Raw genomic sequence first — 19,839 nt, forward strand, 5'->3', positions numbered from 1 at the left:
TCTATCCTCACATTGTCAGCAGATCATTACAGGGCGCGGACCCCCAGATCTATCCTCACATTGTCAGCAGATCATTACAGGGCGCGGACCCCCAGATCTATCCTCACATTGTCAGCAGATCATTACAGAGTGCGGACCCTCAGATCTATCCTCACATTATCAGCAGATCATTACAGAGCGCGGACCCTCAGATCTATCCTCACATTATCAGCAGATCATTACAGGGCGCGGACCCCCAGATCTATCCTCTCATTGTCAGCAGATCATTACAGAGTGCGGACCCTCAGATCTATCCTCACATTATCAGCAGATCATTACAGGGTGCGGACCCCCATATCTGGTGTACCCTCACATTGTCACAGTGGAGGCAGCAGCGTTACCCCGGCCATTCGCCATTTTCTGTAGGGGCCACATTATATGTAATGACAGCTGTCATGTACAAGGTGCGATGCCTGCTGCCACCACCAGGGGGAGCGCCTGCTGCAGCGCACTGAGCGCTGCAATAAACCTGTATGGAGGCAGCGTCCCCTAGTGGTAGCAGAGGAGATTATCCGTGAAGTTTTTAGGCCCTCAATCCCCCATTGTCTTCTGAGCTGCAGTATCTAAGCTTATCCTGTGACACTGCTGAGCCATTATGTATCCCATCTGGTGGCGCTGTCTGCTGGGCCTGTGTATCTGATGCATGGTATCTAATCCCATTGTGCGTGATACAATCTGTATCTCCTCCCTGGATGGATCTGATATGGGGAAGAGGAGTAAAAGGTCTTCAAGCTTTCTACCCACCTGACCTCCATCCTCCATCAGATCACGCACTGAGGGCCTGCGACAGGTGTGCAGCTTTGGCTGTGACTGGAGCGGTGTAGACGTACGGTGTGTGTGTACGGTAGTGGTTTATTTAATACTTGGAATACGTATCATACATGGTACACGGATACTACAGCGAAGACTTACATGTAAAAAAATATATTCTGACTACGCGTTCTTCTGATAATAAGAGGACGGAGGTGGAGGATGGATCCGGTATACACATTGGGGATGTTACCAGATGAGGCCGCTGAGGTTCTGGAGATGATCGGACGGTGGTCACCAGGGCGTTACACCTAACACAGCTTCCATCTCATTCCCAGACCTGCGTCGCTTCTAGTATTGGATGGCGCTGACCCGGAGGCACGAAGATCCAAGAAGAGTGAGTTCTGAACCCAAGGCAGCAACCTGCAAGAAAGGGGCTGTTTGGATCGGCACAAGATTGCTCAAGAGTGGAGATCCACCATTCAGATGGAGATGCAAAAAGGTGTCCGTTCATATTTATGGAAATGGTGGGTACAACCTTAAATTGTTGTCTCCTCTGATCTGGAATTGGTGAAGTTCATGCTCCATCTTGCTCCCGAGATGTCAGTGTGCACGGGCGCCACCTAACTTACAACCCCACCATGGTCCGATTCCTCTATAATGGTCTCATGGATTTAGCTAGTGGAGTTGAGCTTTATCAAGGTGTATCGATGGTGGACCTTCAGCTACGTCTGGATGGAGCAGGTACTTGGTTTTCATTGACTGCAATGTTCCTTGCCCTTACAACACTTGAATATTACAGAGGTCCATTGGCTTCCCAAAACCGAAGCTCCACAATCTGCCGTGCTCTCCTCATCTGGTGGAGCAGCCATTCTGCACTGTGGAGTCTGGCCAGAGATTGGTGACCTGTTGGGTCAGAGCTGTGGAAAGTCTTGTGTTGGCTCCCGTCTTCCTGCTCTGACCCGGCGAGAGTTGGCCAAGAGTTAGAAGATATTATCTGTGTTTTATAAAAATGGCAAAAAATATGCACCCCTATGTAAAGTCAAGGGGGACATGAAGCTGAACCAACTGCTCCTGATGCCTTCATTTTTGGATGAAGCGGCGTACATGATGGTCAAGTTCTTTGAGTTCATGATCAAGTGAGGTCTCCACTAGTTGGAGAGGAAGTCGATGGCGGCTCGGACAGTCTTGGCAGTCTTGACGTCCATCGCGGTGACTTTGATTTCTGTGTCTCCAAATTGCATGCTGGCCTTAATTTCCCGACGAAGAATCTTGCCGTTTTCCTCGTTGATGTCTGGCAGGTCCAGATTGATGGTGCCGCACTTCCTTACGCCGGCATCGGTAATGTACACCACGTCATCGCTGGACGAGCAGTAAATGTTGATGATGATTTTGCGTTGGCCGAGTCGGGCAGGGCAATAGCTCCTCTGCACAATGTCTCCAAGGGCCACCGACTGGTCCACAGACACAAACTTGTCAAAGATGTCTGTGCACCAGTTCTTGCCTTCCTTCAGAAGCAGCTTCTCTTTCGGGTGTTTTCCTTCCACAAACTTGTTGAGGACGCCGACTCCATAAGTGAGAGGTGAACGCCTCACTCTCACGACGGTCGGGTCTAGGCCAAAAAGGACGGCTCCTTTAAGTATCGTTAGACCAACATCTTGCGGGATGATGACCCGACAAACCTCACTGAAGGCCGACTGTACAGCATTCTGCAGCATGGGAGACTCTGCAAAGCCGCCCACCAGGAAGAGGTACTTGATGCCTGATACTTCGGGTTTGTTGACGAGATCTCCTGAAAACAGTAGGGTAAAGCAGCATTAGCATAGCCATAGAGCGTGCACCAGTCGGACTTTGGACGATGTGTCACTGGCAGTTTCATTTGTGCTGATGCAGACAATGACATGGAGAACGTCACCCGGGCGCATGTGAAATTGCCTTTGTGAGGCAAAGACTAAAACACTTTAAAATGGGCCGATGTTGGGTCAGCACGAATCTTCATAGGAGCATCCATTACTGACCATTGGACAATGAAGTCCTTTAACACTGGCAGGTAAACTGCTTACAGGGCTGTCTACACAACAAGATGTTCGCACAATAGCTTAATGATCGCTGGGACCTGCCGGGGACTGCAGAGCACCATCTTGAATGGAGCAGAGATGAGGGTGCAGGTTCATACTGATGAAGGTCTAGCGCAGTGCTCCATGATTTCCGGCAGTTCCATAGACCATGAATGGAGCAGAGGTTGACCTTGCACAGCTCTACTCTGTTCACTACGGGGCTCTGCAGCTCCCAGAGTCCTGAACTTCATTCTCGGCACTGCTAATGGTTCCACTGGTCATCCCCAGCAGTCAGGATAGGGGATACCTTTATGTTGGGACTATCCCTTTAACGAGCATCACTCAAGAGCTGCTGAACGATATGGCAATGATACTGTTTGGGGCAGGTCCTTCATAATAGCAAAAAATAGTAGAAAAGAACGGCACTCACCGGGCAGTGTAGTCAAGGCTTTAATATAAAAGCATATCAGAGGGAGAACGGGTGCAAAAACGAGATAGCAACGACGATCGTTTCGCACTGCAAAGGCGCTTGCACAGGTTACATAACCTGTGGAAGCGCCTTTGCAGCGCGAAACGATCATCGTTGCTATCTCCTTTTTGCACCCATTCTCCCGCTGATATGCTCTTATAATAAAACCTTGACTACACCGCCCGGTGAGTGCCGTTCTTATCTACTATTTTTTGCTATGTGGATTAGCTTATTTTCCATGAATGTGCACCTAAGGGTAAAACAGTTGTATTGCCGGCTGCGTCTCTTTTATACCCGTATGATGGTTCGGATGTGTGGACTATTGTGATGGTGCTCGCCTTCTATTTCTGGACATTGCATTGCTGAGGTCCTTCGTAAAGTCGATGAGTCACCACTGTATTTTGCCGGGTCGCTGCAGGTAAATGGAGCTAACGAGCAGCGATGGACTCGCTCTGATGTCCGGCACAGGGCTGCCATCAGGGAATTAGTACCCTTACTGGTGTATAGGGCCCGGTGCACAGAAGCAAAGAGGGGGGAGCCCGGACTGGGTGAGACACTGGCAGCGTGTCTCACCCAGTCTGGGCCCCCCTTTCTTGCTTTTGCTCACTGGGGCTGGGCCAGTTGAGTATTCAACTGAATGTGCATCCTCGGACGCATGTGCAGTTGAAATATATTGCCAAGCAGAGAAGCCAGTGACTTCCAGCATGGCAACAGTTAACGGCCGACAGCTGATGTCGGAGCGCATGTTGCCAGAGCATCCATGCCGTATATCAAGAAGTACCTGAAGAAGAAGAGCTCCAGTGTATAACATCACTGGTGATCCCTGTGTTACCTGTACACTGACAATATATAAAGAGCTCCTGTGTATAATGTCACCCGTGATCCCTGTATTATCTGTACACTGACACTATATTCAGAGCTCCTGTGTATAATGTCACTGGTGATCCCTGTATTACATGTACACTGACACTATATACAGAGCTCCTGTGTATAATGTCACTGGTGATCCCTGTATTACATGTACACTGACACTATATACAGAGCTCCTGTGTATAATGTCACTGGTGATCCCTGTATTACCTGTACACTGACAATATATACAGAGCTTCTGTGTATAATGTCACTGGTGATCCCTGTATTACCTGTATACTGACACTATATACAGAGCTTCTGTGTATAATGTCACTGGTGATCCCTGTATTACCTGTACATTATACACTATATACAGAGCTCCTGTGTATAATGTCACTGGTGATCACTGTATTACCTGTACACTGACACTATATACAGAGCTCCTGCGTATAATGTCACTGGTGATCCCTGTATTACCTGCACACTGACACTATATACAGAGACCCTGTGTATAATGTCACTGGTGATCCCTGTATTACCTGTACACTGACACTATATACAGAGCTCCTGTGTATAATGTCACTGGTGATCCCTGTATTACCTGCACACTGACACTATATATAGAGCTCCTGTGTATAATGTCACTGGTGATCCCTGTATTACCTGTAGACTGACACTATATATAGAGCTCCTGTGTATAATGTCACTGGTGATCCCTGTATTACATGTACACTGACACTATATATAGAGCTCCTGTGTATAATGTCACTGGTGGTCACTGTATTACATGTACACTGACACTATATACAGAGCTCCTGTGCATAATGTCACTGGTGATCACTGTATTACCTGTACACTATACACTATATACAGAGCTCCTGTGTATAATGTCACTGGTGATCACTGTATTACCTGTACACTGACACTATATATAGAGCTCCTGTGTATAATGTCACTGGTGATCACTGTATTACATGTACACTGACACTATATATAGAGCTCCTGTGTATAATATCACTGGTGATCCCTGTATTACCTGTACACTGACAATATATATAGAGCTCCTGTGTATAATGTCACTGGTGATCACTGTATTACATGTACACTGACACTATATACAGAGCTCCTGTGCATAATGTCACTGGTGATCACTGTATTACCTGTACACTATACACTATATACAGAGCTCCTGTGTATAATGTCACTGGTGATCCCTGTATTACCTGTACACTATACACTATATACAGAGCTCCTGTGTATAATGTCACTGGTGATACCTGTATTACCTGTACACTGACACTATATACAGAGCTCCTGTGTATAATGTCACTGGTGATCACTGTATTGCCTGTACACAGACACTATATACAGAGCTCCTGTGTATAATGCACACTGTCCCGCAGTCGCCACGGCCTCGCTGCGCACTGTCCCGCAGTCACCACGGCCTCGCTGCGCACTGTCCCGCAGTCGCCACGGCCTCGCTGCGCACTGTCCCACAGTCGCCACGGCCTCGCTGCGCACTGTCCCGCAGTCGCCACGGCCTCGCTGCTCACTGTCCCGCAGTCGCCACGGCCTCGCTGCGCACTGTCCCGCAGTCGCCACGGCCTCGCTGCGCACTGTCCCGCAGTCGCCACGGCCTCGCTGCGCACTGTCCCGCAGTCGCCACGGCCTCGCTGCGCACTGTCCCGCAGTCGCCACGGCCTCGCTGCACACTGTCCCCCAGGGACATTATTAATGTCAGCTTGTCTGTATAAGTGAAGCTGTTAATAACCCGCGGGGGATTGCTATGTCCATACCAATGTGCTGGACGATCTGCTGGATGGTTGGCTGGAAGAGCTCATTCATGGCCTCAGACGACATCCGGAGCATCCCCTGCGAGGACCACTTCACAAAGTTCACACTGAGGGCAGAAATCAGAGATTACACAGCGGCACCGGAGGGGTTAATTGAGGAGAGAAGGTTCTGCACTGATAAAGGGGCAAAAGTGCTGCGCTTATATCATCAAGTCACTCTTCAAAAGCACGGGCCATGCTGGGAGCAGTAGTTCTACATCTGTCACTACAATATCACATAACATCAGTCCAATCTAGTTTGACTGGAGCAAAACCCATAATAACAGCGACATCCACAGTGCCCCCATAATAACAACGACATCCACAGTGCCCCATAATATCAGCGACATCCACAGTGCCCCCATAATATCAGCGACATCCACAGTGCCCCCATAACAGCGACATCCACCGTGCCCCCATAATAACAGCGACATCCACAGTGCCCCCATAATAACAACGACATCCACAGTGCCCCCATAACAGCGACATCCACCGTGCCCCCATAATAACAGTGATACCCATAGTGTCCCCTGTGAAGAATATTGGAGATACAATTTAATGTCAATCATTTGTATCCTATTTGTTATGGGATTATAAAACCCCCTTCCTTTTGTGCAGCCTTAACGGGACACCTAGCTCGGCAGGTGGTCAAACCTCAAAAAGGCTATGAGTGACAGATCTCACACCTTGAGCCAACTAAGCAGGACAAAAGGCTTGTTTGCAGTGAAATTCTTTATCCAGACAGCTAGGATTTCATTAGGAGAATATAGACTTATCGTACATCTTAGCCACACACCGATTTACATTTTCGAGATCTCTGGAATGGGCCAAATGCCTGCCAAAGTCTCAATCCGCTCTAGCCGCTCTAGCACCCAAGGGAGATGATATATGTAGATTGGGTATTAAGAGCCAGGTAGCAAAGCTCGTACGTAGCAGAGGCCTGGCCAGATTCAATGGCACTAAAACTGCCTCCCTAAGGAGTTATGACTTCTTAACTACTGGAGTTTTAGCTGCTAGAGGCAAGGGCAGTGGATTTAGTTTCAGCCTGGGGGCAGAAGGGGAGTGACCCAAAGGGGTTAAATGCTTGTGTAAAACATGGCCTATTACTTTTTCTCTGGGGAGGTCGTTACAACACTTCATGTGGAGAGAAGTCAAGGAGCAGAAAGGAGCACCAGTCTCCCAGGTGGCAGACCCTCTCCCACAAGCCAGGTCTTTCATCTGACTGGTAACTGCCTCTTATTTTCTGCATATTTTGTCTTACCACTATTGCATATCTGACCATTGTATATGTATAACCATTGTGTGTATACAGTGTATTGTTTAGTGTGCCCTTAAGGTGATTAAATATATAATTTAACCTTGGGCTGCTCTTTTATCTTCATCCAGAAATCCACAAGTCTGTGATCTCAGCTTAACTTTCCATGCTACCGTGGCTGGTTTCTGGCCCAATGTAATCCCATTAAGCCCTTCCCGACCAGTGACACAGAGTATGCGTCATGAAAGTTGGTGCCAATCTGACCTGTGACGCATATGCTGTGTCATGAATGGATCGCCCTCCTGCGGGTCGGGAGACCGGGGTCAAAGGTCACCCGACCCGCAGGTACAGTGGGACCTATACTTCACCGCAGGGGGGGTGGCTTTGCCCCCCCGTGGCTACGATCGCTCTGATTGGCTGTTTCACTTTCAACACCCAATCAGAGCGATTGTAATATTTCACCAATAAAACTTGGTGAAATATTACAATCCAGCCCTGGCCGATGCTGCAATAACATCGGCCATGGCTGGAGACAGCGATGAGACCCTCCCCCCCCCCCGGCACCGATTGACGACTGCCGCCGCCGTGAGTATTTGCTCCTCCCGCCTTCCGATTCCCCCCCCCCACCTTCCGATTCCCCCCCAGTACCTCCCCTAGTCCCGGTGTCTTCCCCTTGGGAAAATAAAAAAATTGGGGCTAAAAAATTATTTTTGTGGATACTGGGGGACTCTATGTTATAAACTTCTGTGAAGCACTTGGGGATTCAAAGTGCTCACCACACATCTAGATAAGTTCCTTGGGGGGGTCTAGTTTCCAAAATGGGGGTCACTTGTGGGGGGTTTCCACTGTTTAGGCACATCAGGGGCTCTCCAAATGCGACATGACACCCGCAGACCATTCCGTCAAGCCGGCATTTCAAAACGTCACTACTTCCCTTCCGAGCCCCGACGTGGTTACCCCCCACATATGGGGTACCAGCGTACTCAGGACAAACTAGACAACAACTTTTGGGGTCCAATTTCCCCTGTTACCCTTGTGAAAATAAAAAATTGCGGGCTAAAAAATCATTTTTTGAGGAAAAACGTTATAAACTTCTGTGAAGCATCTGGGGGTTCAAAATGTCCACTATGCATCTAGATAAGTTCCTTAGGGGGTCTAGTTTCCAAAATGGGGTCATTTGTGGGGGAGCTCCAAAGTTTAGGCACACGGGTTCTCCAAACGTGACATTGCATCCAATCTCAATTCCAGCCTATTCTGCATTGAAAAAGTCAAACGGCGCTCCTTCCCTTCTGAGCCCTGCCGTGTGCCCAAACAGTGGTTCCCCCCCACATATGGGGTTTCAGAGTACTCAGGACAAATTAGACTTTTGGTGTCCATTTTCTCAGGTTACCATTGAGAAAATAAAAAATAGCGGGCTAAAAAGTCATTTTTGAGGGGAAAAAAAGATTTTTATTTTCACGGCTCTGATTTATAAACTTCTGTGAAGCACTTGGGGGTTTAAAGCGCTCATTACACATCTAGGGGGTCTAGTTTCCAAAATGGGGTCACTTGTGGGGGGTTCTGCAAACGCAACATGACACCCGCAGACCATTCCATCAAAGTCTGCATTCCAAAACGTCACTACTTCCCTTCCGAGCTCTCCCATGTGCCCAAACAGTGGTTCCCCCCCACATATGGGGTATCGATGTACTCTGGATAAATTGCACAACAGCTTTTGTGGTGCAACTTCTCCTGTTAGCCTTCTGAAAATAAAAAATGGCGGGCTAAAAAATCATTTTTGAGGAAAAAAAATGATTTTTTATTTTCACTGCTCTGCATTATAATCTTCTGTGAAGCACTTTGGGGTTCAAAGTGCTCACCATGCTAACGATTGGAGCTAATTTTCCATTCAAAAAGTCAAGTGGCGCTCCTTCCCTTCTGAGCCCTGCCGTGCGCCCAAACAGTGGTTTATGACCACATATGAGGTATCGGTGTACTCAGGAGAATTTGCCCAACAAATTTTAGGATCCATTTTTTCCTGTTTCCCATATGGAAAGGAAAAAATTGATGCTAAAAAAAAATTTTTGTTGGAAAAATTAAAATGTCCATTTTTTTCCTTCGACGTTGCTTCAGTTCCTGTGAAGCACCTGAAGGGTTAATAATATTCTTGGATGTGGTTTTGCACTCCTTGAGGGGTGCAGTTTTTAGAATGGTGTCACTTTTGGGTATTTTCCGCCATATAGACCCCTCAGAGTGACTTCAAATGTGAGGTGGTCCCTAAAAAAAATTTTTTGTAAATTTTGTTGTAAAAATGAGAAATCGCTGGTCAACTTTTACCCCTTATAACTTCCTAACAAAAAAAAAATTGTTTCCAAAATTGTGCTGATGTAAAGTAGACATGTGGGAAATGTTATTTAGTCACTATTTTGTGTCACATAACGCTCTCTGGTTTAACAGAATAAAAATTCAGAATTTGAAAATTGTGAAATTTTTGCCAAATTTCCGATTTTTTTTTTTCACAAACGCAAAAATTATCGACCTAAATTTACCACTAACCTGAAGCCCAATAGGTCACAAAAAAACAGTCTCAGAATTGCTAGGATGCGTTGAAGTGTTCGTGAGTTATCTATATATATAAAATTGTCCTATGGTGTCTGTCTGTAACCGAAATCCTGCGTTGCTGATTGGTCGAGGCCTGGAGGCCGCGACCAATCAGCGACAGGCGCAGTCCTGAATTAGAAGGACGCACGCCACCGCTACCGTCGGGAGATCGGCGCTGGCCACTGATCTCCTGACGGTTGCTATGGGTCATCTCTGGGTACACGGGCGTGAGCAGCGACGCAGCTGGGAGATGACTGCCAACGGTACCCAGGGTCCAGAGGAGAGGAGACTGTACTCCAGGGTCTGGGTACCATAAACGTGTAAAAAATAGAATTAAAATAAAAAAGAGCGATATACTCACCATCCGACGGCCCCCGGACTGTGTCCCTCCTCTCCACGCTGCCGACATCTTCCGTTCCCAGTAAGGCTTTGCGCCAAAGACCACTGATGACGTCGCACTCTCGCGAGAGTAACGTCAGCAGCGGTCTTTGGCGCAAAGCCTTACTGGGAACGGAAGATGTCGGCAGCGTGGAGAGGAGGGACACAGTCCGGGGGCCGTCGGATGGTGAGTATATCACTTTTTTATTTTAATCTCCCGCTGGCCATATTCTAGAGTACCCGATGCTTTAGAATCGGGCCAGCAGCTAGTCACCTCATGAAGGGACACTGGTCAGAATTACTAAAAATGGCCCGGTCAATAAGGTCAAAATAGGCCGGGTCATGAAGGGGTTAATGGACCGGGCTTATATCTAGCAAGGAACTGGTGGCTGTCCTACCGGGCTGACCTGGTGCCGTTTCACTGGTGCTAGTGAAAGGGGCCTCTCGGCCTGTCAGGGTTGTGGGCGAGTGTGTTGCCACATCAGTTGCGCAGTCTACATCCTCTGACTGGCCGCACCGTAACCTGGGGACCACCCCTAGGTAATATCTACCTTTATTACATATATTGTCTCTATCTCCTGGATCTGCCCCATCCCCCCATTCACCTTCCCTCTGCCATGGACTTCTATAGCCCCATCCTGGATCTGCCCCCATCCCCCATCCACCTTCCCTATGCTATGGACTTCTATAGCCCCATCCTGGATCTGCCCCCATCCACCTTCCCTATGCTATGGACTTCTATAGCCCCATCCAGGATCTGCCCCCATCCACCTTCCCTATGCCATGGACTTCTATATCCCCACCCTGGATCTGCCCCATCCACCTTCCCTATGTCATGGACTTCTATGGCTCCATCCTGGATCTGCCCCCATCCCCCCATCCACCTTCCCTATGCCATGGACTTCTATAGCCCCATCCTGGATCTGCCCCCATCCTCCCATCCACCTTCCCTATGTCATGGACTTCTATAGCCCCCACCCTGGATCTGCCCCCATCCCCCCATCCACCTTCCCTCTGCCATGGACTTCTATAGCCCCATCCTAGATCCACCTTCCCTATGCCATGGACTTCTATAGCCCCCATCCTGGATCTGCCCCGATCCACCTTCCCTATGTCATGGACTTCTATAGCCCCCATCCTGGATCTGCCCCGATCCACCTTCCCTATGTCATGGACTTCTATAGCCCCATCCTGGATCTGCCCCATCCACCTTCCCTATGTCATGGACTTCTATAGCCCCATCCTGGATCTGCCCCCATCCACCTTCCCTATGTCATGGACTTCTATAGCCCCATCCTGGATCTGCCCCATCCACCTTCCCTCTGTCATGGACTTCTATAGCCCCATCCTGGATCTGCCCCCATCCCCCCATCCACCTTCCCTATGTCATGGACTTCTATAGCCCCATCCTGGATCTGCCCCCATCCACCTTCCCTATGTCTTGGACTTCTATAGCCCCATCCTGGATCTGCCCCCATCCACCTTCCCTAATAATAATAAATAATAATAAATTTTATTTTTATAGCGCCGACATATTCCGCAGCACTTTACATTTCAGAGGGGATTTGTACAGACAATAGACATTACAGCATAACAATAATCACATACAGTAGATTATAACAAATACCAAGAGGAATGAGGGCCCTGCTCGCAAGCTTACAGTCTATGAGGAAAGAGGTAGACACGAAAGGTGGGTGGTAACAGTTGCCCTGATTGTATGGACCAGCCATAATGTTAAGTGTGTAACAGTACAGACACAGAGGGCTAATGGATGCATAAAGCATGTGGGAACATGATGCTGGGAACCTGGTTATGGTAAAATTTTTGGCTCTGCCACACAGGGATAGGTTAGGTTAATGTGTTGAGGCGATAGGCCAGTCTGAATAAATGCGTTTTCAGGACACGCTTAAAATTGTGGGGATTGGGGACTAATCGTATTGACCTGGGAAGTGCATTCCAAAGAATTGGCGCGGCACGTGTAAAGTCTTGGAGACGGGAGTGGGAGGTTCTGACTATTGAGGATACTAACCTCAGGTCATCAGCAGAACGGAGGGCGCGGGTAGGGTGGTATACTGAAACAAGGGAGGAGATGTAGGGTGGTGCTGAGCCATGGAGGGCTTTGTGGGTGAGGGTAATAAGTTTATACTGAATTCTGGAGTGGATGGGTAGCCAGTGTAATGACTGGCACAAGGTAGAGGCATCGGTGTAACGATTGGTGAGGAATATGATCCTGGCTGCAGCATTCAAGACAGATTGGAGAGGGGAGAGTTTTGTAAGAGGGAGACCGATTAGAAGAGAGTTACAATAGTCGAGACGAGAATGAATAAGAGAAACAGTAAGAGTTTTTGCAGAGTCAAAAGTAAGAAAAGGTCGAATTCTAGAAATGTTTTTGAGGTGCAGATGACAAGAGCGAGCCAGTGATCGAATGTGGGGGGCAAAGGAAAGCTCGGAATCAAGTATGACCCCAAGACAGCGGGCATGTTGCTGGGGAGTAATAGTGGAACCACAGACGGAAATGGCAATGTCGGGTGTAGGTACATTAGTAGCGGGAGGAAACACAAGGAGTTCAGTCTTTGACAGGTTCAGTTTCAGATATAGTGAGGACATGATATTAGACACAGCGTTTAGACAATCGCCAGTGTTTTCTAGAAAGGCTGGCGTGATGTCAGGAGAAGAAGCGTATAATTGGGTGTCATCAGCATAGAGATGGTACTGGAAACCAAATCTACTGATTGTTTGACCAATAGGGGCAGTGTACAAGGAGAAGAGGAGGGGGCCTAGAACCGATCCTTGAGGAACCCCAACAGTAAGGGGAAGGTGAGAGGAGGAGGAACCGGCAAAAGAAACAGTAAAGGAGCGGTCGGAGAGATAGGAGGAGAACCAGGAGAGAACGGTGTCCTTGAGGCCAATGGAATGGAGCATAGTGAGGAGGAGCTGATGATCCACAGTGTCGAATGCTGCAGAGAGATCCAAGAGAATTAGCATGGAGTAATGACCATTTGATTTAGCTGTTAGCAGATCAGTGTAAAGAGCGGAAACCGGATTGGAGAGGGTCGAGAACAGAGTTTTCTGAGAGATAGCGGATAAGACGGGAGTGGACCAGGCGTTCCAGGAGTTTAGAGATGAAGGGAAGATTAGAGACAGGTCTATAGTTAGCGGCACAGTTTTGGTCGAGGGATGGTTTTTTAAGTAGTGGATGTATGATGGCATGCTTAAATGAGGAGGGAAAAATACCAGAAGAGAGAGAGAGGTTAAATATTTTAGTTAGGTGAGGGGTGACAGCAGGGGAAAGGGACTGGAGGAGATGTGACGGAAATGGGTCACTGGTGCAGGTAGTTGGGCGAGAAGATGCAAGGAGCCTGCTTACTTCTTCTTCTGTGACTGGTTCAAAATCAGAGAGTGAGTTAGATGCAGTGGGGGAGGGAGGACAGTGCATGGTATGAGGGGATTTGGAGATAATTTCCTGTCGGATCTGGTCAATTTTTTCTTTGAAGTAATTGGCCAGATCGTCAGCTCGGAGCTCAGTGGTTGGGGCCTGTACTCTTGGATTGAGTAGAGAATGAAAAGTGTCAAAGAGACGTTTCGGGTTATTGGACAGTGAGATGATGAGGGTGTTGAAATAGGTTTGTTTGGAGAGGTGAAGGGCAGTGTTGTATGTTCTAAGCATAAACTTAAAATGGATGAAATCTTCGTGTAGATTGGATTTTCTCCACAGACGTTCGGCGCACCTGGAGCACCGCTGCAGGAAACGTGTTTGCACCGTGTGCCAGGGTTGTCGCCGTCTGCGTTGTGGTGTTCTATTTATAGGGGGTGCAAATTCATCCAGGGCACTTTGAAGTGTTTCATTGTAATGCTTCAATGCAGAATCAGGACATGAGAGGGAGGAGATAGGGGCCAATGAAGACTGCAAGTTCTTCAGAAGTTTCTGGGTGTTAATGGCCTGTGTGTTTCTATAAGTCTGGACAGTGGGGGTGACCTGAGCAGCCTGGCAGTTCTTGATAGAGAATGAAAGAAGATTGTGGTCAGAGAGCGGGAGAGGGGAGTTTGCAAAATCATCCACTGCACAAAGCCGAGAGAAGACCAAGTCGAGGGAGTTTCCGTCTTCATGCGTTGGAGAATTAGTAAGCTGCGAAAGGCCAAATGAGGAGGTTAGAGATAAAAGGTGAGTAGCAGATGGGGAGAGGGGAAGAGCAATGGGGATGTTGAAATCTCCCATGAGGAGGGTAGGGATGTCACAGGAGAGAAAATGTGGAAGCCAAGTGGCAAAATGATCCAGGAACTGATGGGAGGGGCCGGGAGGACGATATACCACCGCCACTCGCATGGAGAAGGGGGTGTAGAGTCTGACGGCATGGACCTCAAAAGAAGGGAAGACAAGTGAGGGTACTTGAGGGATAACCTGAAAGGTACATTTTGGTGATAGGAGCAGACCAACGCCTCCACCAGCTCTATTGTCTGATCTTGGGGTATGAGAGAAGTGTAGCCCCCCGTATGAAAGAGTAGCAGCAGCGGTAGTATCTGACTGCTGGATCCAGGTTTCAGTAAGAGCCAGAAGGTTAAGAGAATTAGAAAGGAAGAAGTCATGAATGAAGGAGAGTTTGTTACACACTGAGCGAGAATTCCAAAGTGCACAATTAAGAGAGACAGATGGCATGCAGGGAATATTAATAAGATTAGAGGGGTTTCTGAGTGTAGCAGTGGGGGGGTTTGACTTTCTATAACATGGGGGACCAGGGTTGGGAGCAATGTCTCCTGCAACTAGGAGAAGGAGGATAGAAAGAGTGAGCAGATGGTTAAGTGATTTGTGAGAGCGTCTCTGGTGTTGAATGGTGGGACTGACTGGATCTGTGCAATTTAACAATGTGAAAAGAGCATGAGTGCTATACATAGGAGAGGAAAGGAGCGAGGGGCCAATATGGATGGAGTTTGGAGAGTTAATGCCAGGGCGGTGGATGTGTGTGAATGCAGCGGCCAGGATATAAACTACACAAATGCATATGGTATATATTTGTTGTACTCCAAATGTACAGGGAGTAGATGTATATAAATGTCTTACCTGTCTCCTGCCCTGTCTAACTGCCATGTTATAACTGCCAATAGTACTTTGATACATGTACTTCGATTACATGTGCATAAATGCCCCCTGCATAAATGCTCCCCCTAGCTAGGTCTGAATATATAGGAGGTTAAGGCTAAGTTTTTTTTTTTTTTTTTTTTTTTGGGCTCTCTCTTCTCGTTAATCAATCACACTAAATTGAGACACCAGGACCCAATAAAATGTTGTGGTCAAATAAACACATGTCCAGCACTACATGGATCATAAAGCACTTTGAAAAGTTTCTTGACCTCACAACATAAGGGGACAAGCAGAGTAAGTTGAAATAACTATATACCAGATATAAGCTTGCAGAGTTGAAAACACATAGATAGCATTCAGGATTAACTGCTTGCTGACATTGAATGGAGACACAGGAGTGGATTCAGAGCAGAGATTGGAAAAGCTGGTTACCAGATATAAGCTTGCAGAGTTGAAAACACATAGATAGCCTATGTGTATATGTGTCTATATGTATCTGTATATGTGTCTATGTGTATATGTGTATATGTGTCTATGTGTCTATATAGATTCCCTATGTCATGAACTTCTATAGCCCCATCCTGGATCTGCCCCATCCACCTTCCCTATGCCATGGACTTCTATAGCCCCATCCTGGATCTGCCCCATCCCCCCATTCACCTTCCCTATGCCATGGACTTCTATAGCCCCATCCTGGATCTGCCCCATCCCCCCATTCACCTTCCCTATGCCATGGACTTCTATAGCCCCATCCTGGATCTGCCCCCATCAACCTTCCCTACAGCCCCTATCCCCATTCCCTTCTGTACACTTGCTTTGTCCGGCCAATAAAGCTTCTCTGAATCTGACTTCTGTGCACAGTACAGGTTTATAGTCCCTGCAGCCGTCACTCACTTTTTGCCTCTGATCTGCAGTATTCCCGTGGTCCATTGATCCTGTAGTATTGGAGCTGTTCTTTCTGGGACCCGGCTATTATTGCGGCGTGATTAATGGTTATGGCTGGGTAATGTGCAGATTGTTGGACTTACTGCTTCACAGATCTCTAATCCTGTATCTGCCCTTGATATTTCTTTCTTTTTTCCATTCTTTTCATCTCTTGTTGTTTTGGGATTATCGTGTGATTATTGCTCCCCGCTCCGTTTATACTGATGGTGTGTGACACGGGGGTCTCTCTTATTTCTCTATCTCTCGCACTTTTTGCCTATTTTACAATAAAGCCATTGTAGGTGATTTAGACCAGCGTCCCTCGTTTTAATTTAATTTTCTTCATCTCTTTATGATTCTTTTGTTACTTTCCTTGTTCCATCCATGTCCAGTGTTTTTTCCCTTTATTTACATTTTCGAATGGTTTGCCTCTCAGTCCCCGGACAGACTGTCATGTTTGAGGGTAGATGTTTGGATATACATTATTTCTTTACACTCGTTGCTGCGTCCATTTGTTTTGTGTGTTGCAGTATAATCCCGTGAACGGACCGGACTTCTATCTATGGAGTGACTGGTAGCCGTCCCACCCGGCGGACCAGGGCCACGTCCTCTCACTCCCGCACTGGGCCCGTGAGGACTGGGAGTATCTGGGGAGAACTGTGCCTGAGCCTGTGAGTCCCGCGGTGTGCGAAACATCACGGTGCAAGCGAGGAGAGCGTACGACGCGATTCTCCTGACGTAATACTGACGTCCGGCGAGATGCGGCTACTTCACATGTGGCATCCTTCACACCTCATAATAACACCTTCCGTGATATATCCACGGTGCCCCTTAATAGTGACATCCACAGTGCCCCCATAATAACCGAGATTTTCAGTGAGGTGAGGAATCCCGACCTACTAACATGTATCCCGGAGGTGAAGGGTCCCCGACCTACTAACATGTATCCAGGAGGTGAAGGGTCCCCGACCTGCTAACATATATCCAGGAGGTGAAGGGTCCCCCACCTACTAACATGTATCCTGGAGGTGAAGGGTCCCCGACCTACTAACATGTATCCTGGAGGTGAAGGGTCCCCGACCTACTAACATGTATCCAGGAGGTGAAGGGTCCCCGACCTACTAACATGTATCCCGGAGGTGAAGGGTCCCCAAACTACTAACATGTATCCAGGAGGTGAAGGGTCCCCAAACTACTAACATGTATCCAGGAGGTGAAGGGTCCCCGACCTACTAACATGTATCCCGGAGGTGAAGGGTCCCCGACCTACTAACATGTATCCCGGAGGTGAAGGGTCCCCGACCTACTAACATGTATCCTGGAGGTGAAGGGTCCCCGACCTACTAACATGTATCCCGGAGGTGAAGGGTCCCCGACCTACTAACATGTATCCCGGAGGTGAAGGGTCCCCGACCTACTAACATGTATCCTGGAGGTGAAGGGTCCCCAACCTACTAACGTATCCTGGAGGTGAAGGGTCCCCGACCTACTAACATGTATCCTGGAGGTGAAGGGTCCCCGACCTACTAACATGTATCCTGGAGGTGAAGGGTCTGGTACTCTGTAGCGTTCATTTCACCTGCTCTTCCGTAGGGCGGTCTCCACATTCTGCCTAGTGTGTCTCCTGTAGAAGTCTATGAAGGAGAACGGCAGGGAGATGTTCAAGTGGTTGGACCTCTGCGGAGCTGCAGTTCTTTTCCGAGCCTCAAATGCGATCATCAGGTCCACCCAGGCTGCCGGCCGCTTCACCTTGAAGGTCTGAATGAAGTCCTCACCGAATATCTTGCACAACATCTTCTCAAAGGCAAGGTCCACCCCAACCGCTCCATAGGGACCACCTACATGACCAGAACACATCATCAGTATGGGAACAGTAGGATAGTAGTTATATTCTTGTACATAGGAGCAGTATTATAGTAGTTATATTCTTGTACATAGGGGCAGTATTATAGTAGTTATATTCTTGTACATAGGAGCAGTAGTATAGTAGTTATATTCTTGTGCATAGGGGACAGTATTATAGTAGTTATATTCTTGTACATAGGGGCAGTATTATAGTAGTTATATTCTTGTACATGGGGCAGTATTATAGTAGTTATATTCTTGTACATGGGGCAGTATTATAGTAGTTATATTCTTGTACATAGGAGCAGTAGTATAGTAGTTATATTCTTGTGCATAGGGGACAGTATTATAGTAGTTATATTCTTGTACATAGGAGCAGTATTATAGTAGTTATATTCTTGTACATAGGAGCAGTATTATAGTAGTTATATTCTTGTACATAGGGGCAGTATTATAGTAGGTATATTCTTGTACATAGGGGGCAGTATTATAGTAGTTATATTCTTGTACATAGGAGCAGTATTATAGTAGTTATATTCTTGTACATAGGGGCAGTATTATAGTAGGTATATTCTTGTACATAGGAGCAGTATTATAGTAGTTATATTCTTGTACATAGGAGCAGTATTATAGTAGTTATATTCTTGTACATAGGGGGCAGTATTATAGTAGTTATATTCTTGTACATAGGAGCAGTATTATAGTAGTTATATTCTTGTACATAGGGGCAGTATTATAGTAGGTATATTCTTGTACATAGGGGGCAGTATTATAGTAGTTATATTCTTGTACATATGAGCAGTATTATAGTAGTTATATTCTTGTACATAGCAGTATTATAGTAGTTATATTCTTGTACATAGGAGCAGTATTATAGTAGTTATATTCTTGTACATAGGGGGCAGTATTATAGTAGTTATATTCTTGTACATAGGGGTCAGTATTATAGTAGTTATATTTTTGTAAATAGGGGGCAGTATTATAGTAGTTATATTCTTGTACATAGTGGGCAGTATTATAGTAGTTATATTCTTGTACATAGGGGCAATTTTTATTATAAACCCAACATAAAACAATTATAATAAAACAAAAATCATCCAGTATTACAAAACACAAACCACTTAGGTAATATATACGCAGCACTACATAATCAGATCATATTCATAAATAAATTAAAGTGTCCACACCTGGGTATAGAAAAAGAAAGTTAGAAAAAAAAAAATCATATTTTTCTAACTGAATTTTACGTTTCTCCATAACGTTATGTTTCTCGGACTCCTTCCAACTTCCAGTGATTTTATCCACCGGAGTTCTGACATAACCTGATTGGCGGCAGCGGTGTGATCGAACAGCTCATTGTGCAGTGACACCCAGGTTCTCATGTGCCAGTGATAGTATTTGATGACACTGATTATAATGTACATCGTCTCTCTGTTGATGTTACTAACAGTGGAGGGGACACCATAGATTATGTCAGGATACTTTAGGGTCCGCAGTCTGGGGATTTTTAGATTATCTGACACTTCCTCCCAGATCTTCCTCCCTCCCCAGCAATCACATATAAAGTGCTCCATAGTCTCCTCCTGCTGACAACCAAGGGGACACGTCCGATCAGAGACACACAGATGTTTCAGGTTCCCTCTGACAAAGAGCCAACTATGCAGTGAAAGCCAAGTGACATCAAACAGTTTAGGAGGAAGTCGTTTCCCGTTTAGGAACCTAAGGCTTTCCTGCAGGGTGGCGGTGACACAATCTCTCAGGGCCAGTGGAGAGTAGAAGAA

The 19,839-nt window shown here is 46.9% G+C and overlaps 1 protein-coding gene across 3 annotated transcripts in view; it reads right to left on the reverse strand.

Moving 5' to 3' along the window:
• Positions 1 to 871: 871 nt before the first annotated feature.
• HSPA12B (heat shock protein family A (Hsp70) member 12B) overlaps positions 872 to 19,839 on the reverse strand; it is a 74,252-nt gene continuing 55,284 nt past the window's right edge. For all 3 annotated transcript variants that reach the window (XM_073583382.1, XM_073583381.1, XM_073583383.1), the window contains 3 exons: positions 17,793 to 18,051; positions 5,964 to 6,067; positions 872 to 2,581 (listed from right to left, as the gene is read on the reverse strand). In XM_073583382.1, coding sequence (XP_073439483.1) covers positions 1,941 to 2,581; positions 5,964 to 6,067; positions 17,793 to 18,051 — 1,004 coding nt within the window. In that variant the 3' untranslated portion in view covers positions 872 to 1,940. The remainder of the gene's footprint in view (positions 2,582 to 5,963; positions 6,068 to 17,792; positions 18,052 to 19,839) is intronic.

The sequence above is a fragment of the Dendrobates tinctorius genome, unplaced genomic scaffold, assembly GCF_039654945.1.
Source record: "Dendrobates tinctorius isolate UK_male_01 unplaced genomic scaffold, ASM3965494v1 ptg000077l, whole genome shotgun sequence".
NCBI classification, from domain to species: Eukaryota; Metazoa; Chordata; class Amphibia; order Anura; family Dendrobatidae; genus Dendrobates; species Dendrobates tinctorius.